General features: G+C 40.4%; 1 protein-coding gene across 2 annotated transcripts in view; it reads left to right on the top strand.

Moving 5' to 3' along the window:
- The window catches only part of PPP1R13B (protein phosphatase 1 regulatory subunit 13B), an 85,446-nt gene that overhangs the window by 27,353 nt on the left and 45,532 nt on the right, over positions 1-12,561 (top strand). For both annotated transcript variants that reach the window (XM_045776139.2, XM_045776140.2), the window contains exon 2: positions 5,969-6,116. In XM_045776139.2, the coding sequence (XP_045632095.1) occupies positions 5,969-6,116 (148 nt within the window). The remainder of the gene's footprint in view (positions 1-5,968; positions 6,117-12,561) is intronic.

Raw genomic sequence — 12,561 nt, 5'->3', positions numbered from 1 at the left:
GCCACAGTCTAATTTTAGAGCATTTCTATCACCCTAAGAAGAAATTTTGTGCCTGTTTTAAAGTCTCTCCATTTCACCTACCTTCTGTCTCTGTGGTTTTACCTGTTATGGATATTTCACATAAACGGAATCATATAATATGTGGTCTTTTGTGTAAGCATAATTTTTTCATGTAGCATAATGTTTTCAAGGTCCTCCATGTTGCAGCCTGGATATGTCAGTACTTTGTTTCTTTTTATGGCTGAATAATATTCCACTGTATGATACACCACATTTTATTTATCCACTTATTGGTTGATGGACATTTGTATTGTTTTCTCTTTTTGGTTATTATGAATAATGCTGCTTATGAACATTTGCATGTAAGACTTTGTATGGACATATATTTTTATTCACTTGGACAGGTACCTAGGAGAGGAATTGCTGGATCATATGATAAATCTATGTTTAACATTTTAAACTGCTGAACGGTTTTGCAAATTGGCTATACCAGTTTATATTCCCATACTAGTGCATGAGAGTTCCAATTTCTCCACATCCTCATCATCACTAGTTATTACCTGACCTTTTGATTATAGGAGAGTTCTTTTTTTGTTGTTATGGATCATTCCCCCCCCCCAGCTTTACTGAGATATAATTGACGTAGAATATTGTGTCATTGTACAATTGATATATAACATTGTATACAGTGTGATGGTTTGATACATATGTATATTGTAGATAGTTCCTATTTTATAATGTTTTATACATCCCTGATTTGTGCTTTGTTTGATTTCCTTGGACCAGGAACATCCTTTAAATACCAAGCTTGGAAACATTTTGAAGGATATATGTAGATGTATGTAGATATGTAAATTTGTGGTTATTAGTGATTAGTTGATTTTCATTACGTAGCTCCAATGTTCTTGAAAGGGCAAAGTGGCCTCTCAGGTTCCTCAGTATGGTTATATAGTTACCTGCCTGCTAGCCTGTCTTCATTTACTGAGCACATTTACGAGTCCAGCGTTGTACTGGGGCTCTGAGTTCGATCACACTAGTCCTGCCCTCACTGGCCTTATGGTAGTTCTGGGGTTTTTAGATTAAAAATAATAATAATAATAGGTATAGATGCAGCTTGAGACCCACTTAGATTTCACAGCCTGCTAATGGGTTCCAAGTCACTCCCATGAGTCACAAACACTGTTCCAGTAGAGGATGTAATCAAGAAAACACCCATTATTTAGTGTAAGAATGTGGCCCTAGAAAAATCACAGTCTGTCATAAGAGAGCAGAATAGGAGGCTCTAGCTCAGGTTGGGTCAGGAAGGGCAAACATTGGTGTCAGGAAAACTTCCAAGAGGAGGTGGACCTGTGTGAGTGATTGAGGAGGAGGAGCTGGGCGCGCTGGGTCTGTGGGCGTGGCTTTTCTGGGCTGACGGGTGGTTGGGGGCGGGCGTTCGGTCCTCACGTGCTGTGTGTGTTACAACACACAGGACAGAAACCTTTGCAGGTTTTTTTAAGCGCGGCTAATCAAATCTCTTCTTTTCGGCATGTTCATCTTTTAGGAAGGATAAACTTTAATTTCTTTTCTTTTTCTCTGTACTTGTTTTCTTTAGTTCCCCTAATCCTATTGGGTTTCATCTCTCTGTAGCTGTAGTTACTATTAAGAGAGAAAAAAAATAACACTACCTGTCAGATTGTGATATGCTATCAGTTCTAAGATATATTGTGATTTCAGAGATGTTAAAATGTAAACAAAACAAAAAGTGCTTCTAGGATCCATACAATATAATATTTGTGTTGGAGATGTTTAGTTTTTTAAGTGAAGGAAATCTTGCTAGAATAACGGTAGTCATTTTCAGCTTTAATTTTAGGTGATACTTTAGGGAAGTCTGTACCATCCATGTCAATGTCAGCTTCCTTTATCTTGAAAGCTTCTAAATCTGTCATGATTTTTTTTTTTAAGATATAGTATTTTATTTATTTATTTATTTTATTTATTTGACAGAGAGACAACCAGCGAGAGAGGGAACACAAGCAGGGGGAGTGGGCGAGGAAGACGCAGGCTCCCAGCGGAGGTGCCTGACGTGGGGCTCGATCCCAGAACTCCGGGATCATGCCCTGAGCCGAAGGCAGACGCTTAACAACTGAGCCACCCAGGCGCCCCCTAAATCTGTCATGATTATAATGAAATTAGCTTTGATTGAATAATTGGAGATTAGGGAAAATGAATTTTGCTAGGATTAGAAAAGATAGGGTTTACTAAAGACTATAATAGAAAGCTTAAAAACTGAGGTAGTGCTTAGTGAATTTTGGATGAGTTAGCTTTTACAATTAAATGTCCAGACTCCTAAACTGTGCCATTCTGCCTCTCCTCCGCTGCCCCACCATGTTGATCTTACATGTGAGCTGAAAAGTCTAGGTAATTCAAAAGTGTCCCAAAATAGCATCATTCCATCCTTCATTCTGACAGCATGTTCATCAGGGACTCTGCTCTTCAGAGCAAGTGAGCACAAGCCGTGCTTTTACGAGCACGTGCTAACGGAGCTGCCTGGTGCCCATGGTGGGAAGTTGGGAGGTGAGCATGCCCATACCAGTTCTGGCCAGAGATCTGTCTTCCAGAAGCAAATGATGATGTAAACATTCACTGCCTCATGGTGTTGGGCACATGCCACGGGCCCGCTGCAGCAGGCACCGGGAGTGAGGAATGAAAGTACTCTGAGGAACTGAGGGAAGCGGAGCACTCATTCTACTACTTACCAGTGAACTGTAGTGTTAGCACTTAAAGGGAAGGTAGTCAAAAAAGAAAAAATATTTTCACTAATTTGAAATTTTGATTTATAAAGCATGACTTAGGAAAATGTATTATTAGATCTTGAAAAACATTGGCTATGAAATTATGTTTCATTAGAAGTATAAAATGTATGTAAACGAGAATAAAAATACATTCTAGTTCTGTTGAAACTGTGAAAGCATTAAGGCCCTTCAGTTCTGGACTTGTTTGCTCTGGATCCAGGAATTACTACTTTATTCCTAATTCTATAGATTCCAGGCCATTTATTTCAATATTCAAAAGCCCCCGATTTTATAGTTTCCTCTTATGGGTTAGTGAGCAGAAATAACTTTAACTTCTTGTAAAACTGACATGTATTTATAATATCCAAGAAGAACAGATGGGAAAAAAATTCTTGTTTATTGAACAGACTGGATGTATCTTAGATTATGTGCGGTATTTCCTCCATTATATGGTCTGGTGGGGTCTTTATATTCTGTGTGTCATCCATGGATTAGTGTGCCTACCATGCCTTAGATACCCCCCCTAGTGAGCGGGGGGAGACCTGTTAATGCTGTGATGTAATAAAGATATGTGTGAAGAGTAACTGGATCACAAAGGATGGAGCATGTAGCCTCCGTGGGAAAGAAAGTGGTGAAGGGAGATTTTACAAAGGTGGTAGCATATGAACTCAATTCTGGAGGATGAATTGGAGTTTATAGGCAAGCAGGCAGGACCCTCAGGCAGGGACAGCAGCCTGAGAGAACTTGATTGGAGTTGAGGGAGCAAGGCTCAGTGTGTGTAGGGGCCGGGGCTGGGAGGCTAGGAAGGTTATCCTCAGTTGTGTCTGCTGTGCTGGGAGCTGGGAGCTCACCCGGTAGTCTATAGACTTTCTCAGAGAGTATTTCAGGGAAAACCAAGCCTCAGAAGAGTCTCTGGGGAAAAAAGTACAGGTTCACATGAACATTTGACTCTTAAGTGCTCAGTAAAGAAACCTGCTTCCTGTTCATATACTAGAAAAAAACCGTTTGGGGAAGGGCTGCTGTTCAGCCGTGTGGAGCTCCTGAGTATTTTAAGCAAGGGAATGACTTCATTTGATTTACATTTAGAAAGTGAACTGACAGTGCCAGAGGCTAGGCTGGAGTGATGGGAGGTTGGTGGCAAGAAAACCAGTGGAAAACTGTTACCAATTTAGGTTACATAACATCTGACCATCAATCTAAAGATGTTTAATCTCAAAATTTAGAAATTTAGGGCACTTCTAAGAAAATACTATTTTTTTAAAAGACTTTATTTATTTATTCGACAGAGAGAGAGACAGCCAGCGAGAGAGGGAACACAGGCAGGGGGAGTGGGAGAGGAAGAAGCAGGCTCCCAGCGGAGGAGCCTGATGTGGGGCTTGATCCCAGAGCACCGGGATCACGCCCTGAGCCGAAAGCAGATGCTTAATGACTGCACCATCCAGGCGCCCCAAGAAAATACTATTTTAACAGTGAACTAAAATACTTAATTGACAGCTGAGATTCTAAGTGAGAGGAGGATTTCAGTTTCAAAGAAACTGAAATATTTCATAAAACTGATTAAAGAAAATCTTTGGTTTAAATTGTATTTTAGGAGTAATGTTTTTAAAGAAATCCCTTCCATTGTGATCGCTTTAGATCTTAGATCAGAATGGTAGGATTTTTTTATTTTTTATTTATTTTTATTTATTTTTAAAGATTGTTTATTTATTTGACAGAGATAGAGACAGCCAGCGAGAGAGGGAACACAAGCAGGGGGAGTGGGAGAGGAAGAAGCAGGCTCCCAGCAGAGGAGCCCGCTGTGGGACTCGATCCCGGAAATGCCGGGATCACGCCCTGAGCCGAAGGCAGATGCCTAACGACTGCGCTACCCAGGCGTCCCTGGTAGGATTTTTTTAAAGATTAAAAAAAAAAAAATACTGGGGTGCCTGGGTGGCTCAGTAGGTTAAGCATCTGCCTTTGGCTCGGGGCATGATCCCAGGGTCCTGGGATCCAACTTCAGACTCCCTGCTCAGTGGGGGGGTCTGCTTCTGTCTCTCCCCCTGCCCCTCCACCCCGCGTGTTCTCTCACTCTCTCTCAAATAAATAAAATCTTTTTTTTTTTTTAAAAGCTGGACAATTTTAAAAAACACATGATAATGTATTTTCATGTTTAAGGATCATTTGCATTTTATTCTGATATATTGTTGTATTTGCCCAGACAATTTTTTAAACTTTTTTTTAAAGTAGGCTCTATCCCCAATGTAGGGCTTGAACTCATGACCCCCGAGGTCAAGAGTTACATGCTCCACTGACTGAGCCAGCCAGGTGCCTCTTCGTCAGCCAATTTTTAAAAATACATTGGATATTTGGTCTTTTTGTTATCAGTTTTTAGGAGCCTTTTATATGTTAAGGAGATTTAGCCTTCTGTTTGTAATATGCATTGCAAATGTTTTTCCCTCAGTTTGTCTTTTTTGCTTGAATATAGCAATCTTTTTTTTATAGTGCCTGGTTTTTAAGCTATAGCTAGAATGAGCTGCTGTACTCCAAGGTTCTAAAAAGGAATTTACCTGGTTTTATTCTAGAACGTTTATAAATTTATGATTTATATTTAAATATTTGATCTAGTAGGAGGTTATGCTGGTAAATGATGTGCGGTATGAATCCAGTTTTTTTTCCCTCAGATGGGAATATTAATTGTTCAAACATCATTCATTGCATAGTCTTTTTCCCTCCTCAATTCGGAGATATCTCCTTTGTCATTTACCATTTCCTGTTTCCTGACTTCCTAATTTGGTCCATTGATATATTTATGTACTACTGCCATAGCGTTTTGAGGCTTTATAGTATCTGGTAATGCTAGCTTCCTTCTAATATTATTTTCTTTTGGAATTTTCCCGACTTGTTTTACATTTTAATTTTTCTACATGAATTTTATTTATTTTAACTTTATTTCTTATTTGCGTCATTAGTCTGTACACCCAGTGTGGGGCTTGAACTCATAACCCCAAGATCAAGAGTTGCATGCTGTTCCAGCTGTGCCAGCCAGGTGCCCCTCTACATGAATTTTAGAATTAGCCTATCTGTTTCCAAAAACATCCCGTAGGCATTTTAGTGTGGGTGGGGGGAGTGGGAGGTGAAGGCGATTGCTTTAAATTTACAGATTAATCTCTTATGATAATGACTCTAAGTTGTAGCTTTAATCTTTTCTCTTACAGATGATATTAACCGTGTTCTTGAGCAACAATGAACAGATTCTAACAGAAGTTCCTATTACACCAGAAACAACGTGTCGAGATGTTGTAGAATTTTGCAAGGAACCTGGAGAAGGCAGTTGCCATTTAGCTGAAGTGTGGCGGGGAAATGGTAAGTATTAGGCTCTGTAGAGATGTACATAAAAGTACATAAGTAGGGGCGCCTGGGTGGCACAGCGGTTAAGCGTCTGCCTTCGGCTCAGGGCGTGATCCCGGCGTTATGGGATCGAGCCCCACATCAGGCTCTTCTGCTGTGAGCCTGCTTCTTCCTCTCCCACTCCCCCTGCTTGTGTTCCCTCTCTCGCTGGCTGTCTCTCTCTCTGTCGAATAAATAAATAAAATCTTTAAAAAAAAAAAAAAAGTACATAAGTAAATAAATTTTTATCAAATGCAAAATATTGCTTCTGGTTCTTAGTTATCTGTGGTAATGAGGAATTGAGTTAATTAAAATCACATTACATGGGGATAAGATTTTACAAATGCTTTTCGTAAAAGATACGTAATTTGACCCTTACTAGTGCCATCTGAAATAAGCAGGGAAAATAGATGGAGCTCTTCTGTGAGATCTTTCTTGATATCACTATGAACCAAATGAGAGTTTTCTGTCTTCTGAGACTTTACAGTGTTTTGTTTGGTATGTGTCGAGTTGTTCATCAACTTTTCTTTCCCCCTCTGACACTTCAAAGCAGAAACATTATTATTTTTCCCTGTGTACAAAATGTGTTAAACAGTAGACCCTTAATAAATATTTATTAAATTCTGAAGAGTAAATGCAGTTGACTCTTGAATAACACGGGTTTGAACTGCTCAGGTCCACTTGTATGTGGATTTTTTTTCAGTAAATATGTTGGAAAATTTTTGGAGATTTGCAACAATTTGAAAAAACTCACAGATGAACCACATAGCCTAGAAATACCCCCCAACATGAAGAAAAAGTTAGGTATTACTGTAAGGACACAGTATGTAATACATGTAACATGCAAAATATATGTGAATCGGCTCTTTATGTTATCAGTAAGAATACTGTCCAACCTTACTAACTACTAATAGTTAAGTTCTGAGGAAGTCAAAAGTTATATGTGAATTTTTGACTGCACATGGGGTCGGTGTCCCTAACCTCTGTGTCGTTCAAGGATTAACTCTACTGGCTCTTAACATTGAAGCTGGGCAGAGAAGATCAGCATAAGTAATATGATCACTGAATACAGAAAATTCTACAAAATAATTTGGTCTCTAAAAGAAAGGTTGATGTAGATAGGCTGTAGTCAGCAAGGGAAGCGATATGAAGGAAGGGCACAGGCACAGTGCGCTCCTAAGTAGCTGAGGGACTGGTATCGAGAGCAGGTAGGCAGCAGAGAAGAGACTAGAAGGAGCTCGCATGGAGGTCTCCAGTACCAGCAAAGGATTTGCATGATAGGAAAACAGAAGTAGTGTGTGTGGACGTGTCTGTTGGGAAAGGAAGAGAATGATCAACTGGAACATGCCGAGTCTGAGGTAGATAATGAGATGAGTATCCAAATGCAAGGGTTTCAAGGGGACTTCAGGATAATCACTGAAGGCTTACACTTTTTCTGATAGCTTTATTGAAATACAATTCACATACCACACTATTCACCCATTTAAAGTGTGTGATTCAGTCATTTCAGTGCATTCAGAGTTGTGCAGCCATCACCCCCATCAGAGAACATTTTCATTCATTTCAAACAAGAAACTTCATACCCCTTAGCAGTCATTCCCTGTTCCTCTCCAACCCCCTCCTTCCTGAGGAGCCACTAATCTCCTATCTCTCTAGATTTTCCCGTTCTGGATGTTTCACATAAATGGAATCATACAATACGGAGTCCCCTTTGTCTGGCTTTCATTGAACTTGATGTTTTGCAAGGTTCATCCATGTTGTTTGGGTATCCAGTACTTCATTCCTTTTTGTTGCTGAATAATATTCCACCAGATGGATTTTTGTTTATCCATTGATCAGTTGACGGGCATTTGGGTTGCTTCCACTTTCTGCTATTATGAATAATGTTGCTGTGAACATTCATGTACGAGTGTTTGTGTGGACGTATGTTTTCACTTCTCTTAAGTGTATACCTACGAGTAGGATTACTGGGTGGTAAAGCAATTGTTTAACTTGTTGAGGAATTGCCAGCTTATTTTCCAAAGCAACCATTTTTTACGTTCTCAGCGGCAGTAAATGAGGGTTCCAGTTTCTCCACATTCTTGCCAACACTTGATATTATGTATATGATTCTAGCCATCCTAGTGGGTGTGAGAGGTATCTCATTGTGGTTTTGACTTGCATTTCCCTGGTGAATAATGATGTTGAGTATCTTTTCATGTGCTTATTGGCTATTTGCATATCTTCTTTAGCGAAATGTCTATTTAGATCCTTGGCCCATTTTTTAATTGAGGTGTCTTTTTATTGAGTTATAAGAGTTTTTTTAATTGAGGTATAATTGACATATAACATATTAGTTTCACATACCTAATGATATTTGTATATATTGTGAAATGATCACTTCAGTAAGTCTAGTTAACATCCATCACCATACAGTTACAAAAAAAATTTTTGCTTGTCGCGAGAACTTTCAAGATCTATTCTTTTAGCAACTTCCAAAATGCATTACGGTATTATTAACTAAAGTCACCGTGCTGTGCATTACATCCCCAATAAGAGTTCTTTATATATTCTAGACACAAGTCCCTTGTGGGGTATATGATTCTTAAATATTTTCTTCCAAAGTCTTCTGCATTTAATGTTATCCTTAGAATTTAAAGCAAAGATTTCAGGGCACATTGAGAGGAATTTGACTTTGATAAATGTTGGATTATTACTAAGCCAGAAGTAGGAGGGTAGGTCCTCAGTTACCAGTCTGATAACAGTGACAGGAAGTGGGGGGACAGTTAAGTAATGACAGTTTGTTGGAAGACTGCTGTTAGAGCCTGGACATTGTGTTATTGTTGCTTCTTCCCCAGCCTCTTAGCAGTCTGGTTCTTTGTTATGTGTTATCACTTCTAAGTCTTTACCTCCCTCTCCCTCTCTTGTGCCTTATGGGAGAGAGAAACTTTTTCTGTATATCATTGCCCCAGATGGTCCCTGGCCCTTAAGAATGCTAATCTCTCTTACAGGAGTCTTTCGGTTGGTGTTCTCCTTGTCTCCAAGCCCACCTGAAATCATGCCCTGTTGTTTTACCTCATCAGGAATGAGGACTCACACCACACAGCAGAGGGTCACAGCATACTGTGCTTGCCTTGGCTTTTTTATGTGCTGTTCTCATTGTATAGAACAATCCCTAGCACCCACCTCCCTTTGCTTGGCTAACTTCTAGTCATTCTTTGCCTCTCACCCCTTTCTTGAGTCTCAGAGGGTGTTATGTGTCCCTCCCTGTGCCGCAATGCTGTCATAGTATTTATCAGAATATAATACAGTAGTTTTCATATCTCTCATTGGACTACAATTCCTGAAGGCAGGAACTTGTCTGTTCGCTATCATATTCCTTCAGTAAACACTTAAATCATTGAGTAAAACAGACGGCAAAGCTGGGTCTTGGAGAGATACTTTCTGGTGGGTAAGATTCAGAGGAAGGGGGAAAGCACTTAGAATAGCCGTTCTCCATCTTTTTACCCTAGAGAAACCCTTACAGAAATTTTCAGGTTTCAGAGAATCCCTTGCATAAAAATTATTGCATCTATAACTCGTGGTAATTGTCAGTGCTTTGGAGAAGAGACTCTCTCTGATCTGTATATTAGTTTGCTAGCGCTGCCGTAACACAGTACTGCAGCCTCGGTGGCTTAAACACCAGACGTTCGTTCTCAGGTCTGAGGTCAAAGTGTTGACAGGCTTAGTTTTTCCCGAGGCCTCTCTCCTTGGCTTACAGATGCCACCGTCTCTCTGTGTCTTCCCTTTGTGCATGTCTGTGTCCTAATCTCTTCTAGTCTCCTCTTCATAGGAGGACACATTGGATTCAAGCCCACCCTCGTGACCTCATTTTCGCTTATTACCTCCTTAAAGATCCAGTCTCTAAAGGGTTGCATTCTGAGGTTCTGGGGGTTAGGAGTTCAACATATGAATTAGTGGGGGACACAGCTCAGCGCATCACAATCTGTCAGTTTGGCCAGTTTATCATATTAGCCTGCTGTACTTGTGCTTCCCTCCCCACACAGGGCCAGCTCTCTTGTGAACTAGGTGTGGAAGTAGAACCTTCAGCTTTTCCTCTTATTTCCTACTTGATTTTATTTTTGCCTTATCCAAGAATACCTGAAAGTCTTATCCTAGATTCCCATTATGTGAGACGCTATTATGTAAAACGTGTAGGGCAGTTTTGCTTCCCCTTTCACACAAGCATTATGTTTTAGGTAGCCTTTATTATTTAAAACAAGGGCAGGTTTTACTTTTCCTTAAATTCATCTTTTCTTTGAACTTTTTAAAAAAGATTTTATTTATTTATTTGACAGCGAGAGAGTATAAGCAGGGGGAACAGCAGTGGGAGAGGGAGAAGCAGGCTCTCTGCTGAGCGGGGAGCCTGATGCGGGGCTCGATCCCAGGACCCTGGGATCATGACCTGAGCCGAAGGCAGACGCTTAACCATCTGAGCCACCCAGGCGCCCCTGAAATTTTTAATTCATAAAAGGAAGCAATAAATTTGTTAAATAACTGACTTAGGACAAAATTGGATTTAATTGTTATAAAGTTATGCTCAAGTGCATCTGGATGGCTCAGTCAGTTAAGTGTCGGACTCTTGGTTTTGGCTCAGGTCATGATCTCAGGGTCCTGGGATTGAGCCCCACATCAGGGCCTGTGCTCAGTGAGACATCTAGAAATTCTCTCTCCCTCTGCCTCTCCTCCTGCTCCTCCCCCTTCTCATGCTCTCTCTCTCTAAAATAAATAAATAAAATCTTCAAAAAAATCTTTTTTTATAGGCCTGTATACATAAAAAGTGTTACTTTCAAAACCAAAAATGTAGAATGATATTTACTTCTTTAAAGTTCACTTTGTGCTTGGGTTTTTCGTGCAAGTAATTGTGTGCTGGGCTTGAGCTAAGTAAACACAGATTTCATTTTCAACTGAGATGAGACCATTTCTGTCTTTGCCCTGATGTTTGAGGAACAAGGCAGAGCTTGCCCGCACGGGCAGGAAGGTGCAATGTTAGCAGCACAGTGTGTGTTACATTGCTGGGAATGACGGGACCCTTTCCTTTATAGAAATCTAGAACTTGTCTGGGGCAGAGCAGTATATCACACCGTGAATGTGTGATTAGACTGCAGCCCCGTAGTTTTTTCTTTGTCTCAAAGTCCACTTCTCAGAGTGAGTTTAGAGAAGGTCCACTTCTCAGAGCAGATTTAGAGAAAGGTTTCTCATGCAGCCATACACTCATGTTGAAGGTACACAACACTGCTCAGTGTCGTCTTGCCGTCTCCCAAGCCACTGCCTTGAGCCCCTGGTCTGGCTTCCTCACTTCCAAGCTCAAGCAGCAATGGGAACGTTTTAAGATTTCCTTTTTTCCCCTTTAACTTGAGATAAAATTCACATATCATAAAAATCACTATTTGAAAATGTACAGTTCAGTGGTATTTAGGACATTCACGGTGTTGTGTAGCCATCACCAAACTCTGTTCCTCTCCATTCCTTCCTCCCCTAGCCACTGGCAACCACTGTATGACTATGTGGCCCTATCTGTTTGACTATTCTAGGTACCTCCTATAAATGGAATCATGTAATATGTGGCTTTTTGGCCTGGCTTCTTTTACTTAGCACAATATTTTCAGGGTTCATCCATGTTGTAGCATGTCTCAGTACTTAATTCCTTTTTTTGGCTTAATTATATCTATTGTATGATAGACCACATTTTATTTATCCATCAGCAGGTGATGGGTGTTTGAGTTGTTTCCACTTTTTGGTTGTGGTAATGCTGCTCTGAGCATTCACATGCAAGTGCTGTGTGTGGGTATATGTTTTCACTTCTCTTGAGCGTAGGCCTAGGTTTAGAATTTCTCTTATCTCACACCTTCTCTTCAAAAATTGCCACTTTGGGCTTCCAGGAATGTTTGTAAAACACAAACACTAATAAAATATAGAACAGAAAGGCATAATTAATAATTAAGCAAGAAATTACCAAAAAATATCCAAATTTCACAATACAGTTTACTTTTCACCTGCACAAACCACATTTGTTAGTGTTGGTAACAGCAAAAAGTGGGGGTCGGGGGTAGCTCCTGAGGTATTAAACTCTTGAGAGTGAGAAATTCCCTCCCAGGGGTGCCTGGGTGGCTCAGTCATAAGCGTCTGCCTTCGGCTCAGGGTGCGATCCCAGGGTCCTGGGATCGAGCTCTGCATCGGGCTCCACTCCCCCTGCTTGTGTTCCCTCTCTCGCTGGCTGTCTCTCTCTCTGTCAAGTAAATAAATAAAATCTTTAAAAAAAAAATTCCCTGCCATTTCCTATTACAGAGCTAGAGGTTATAATAGGTCCTACGAATCAGTCATTGGCATGTAAGGAAGTGTTGGGGGAGATGTTTCTGGAGAAATAGGCTACTGTCATCAGCCTGCAGTCTCCCCCTCCGTG

Source organism: Ursus americanus, chromosome 26, assembly GCF_024610735.1.
Source record: "Ursus americanus isolate L20-20 chromosome 26, mUrsAme1.1.p, whole genome shotgun sequence".
NCBI classification, from domain to species: Eukaryota; Metazoa; Chordata; class Mammalia; order Carnivora; family Ursidae; genus Ursus; species Ursus americanus.
This window is presented reverse-complemented; position numbering and strand designations above follow the sequence as displayed.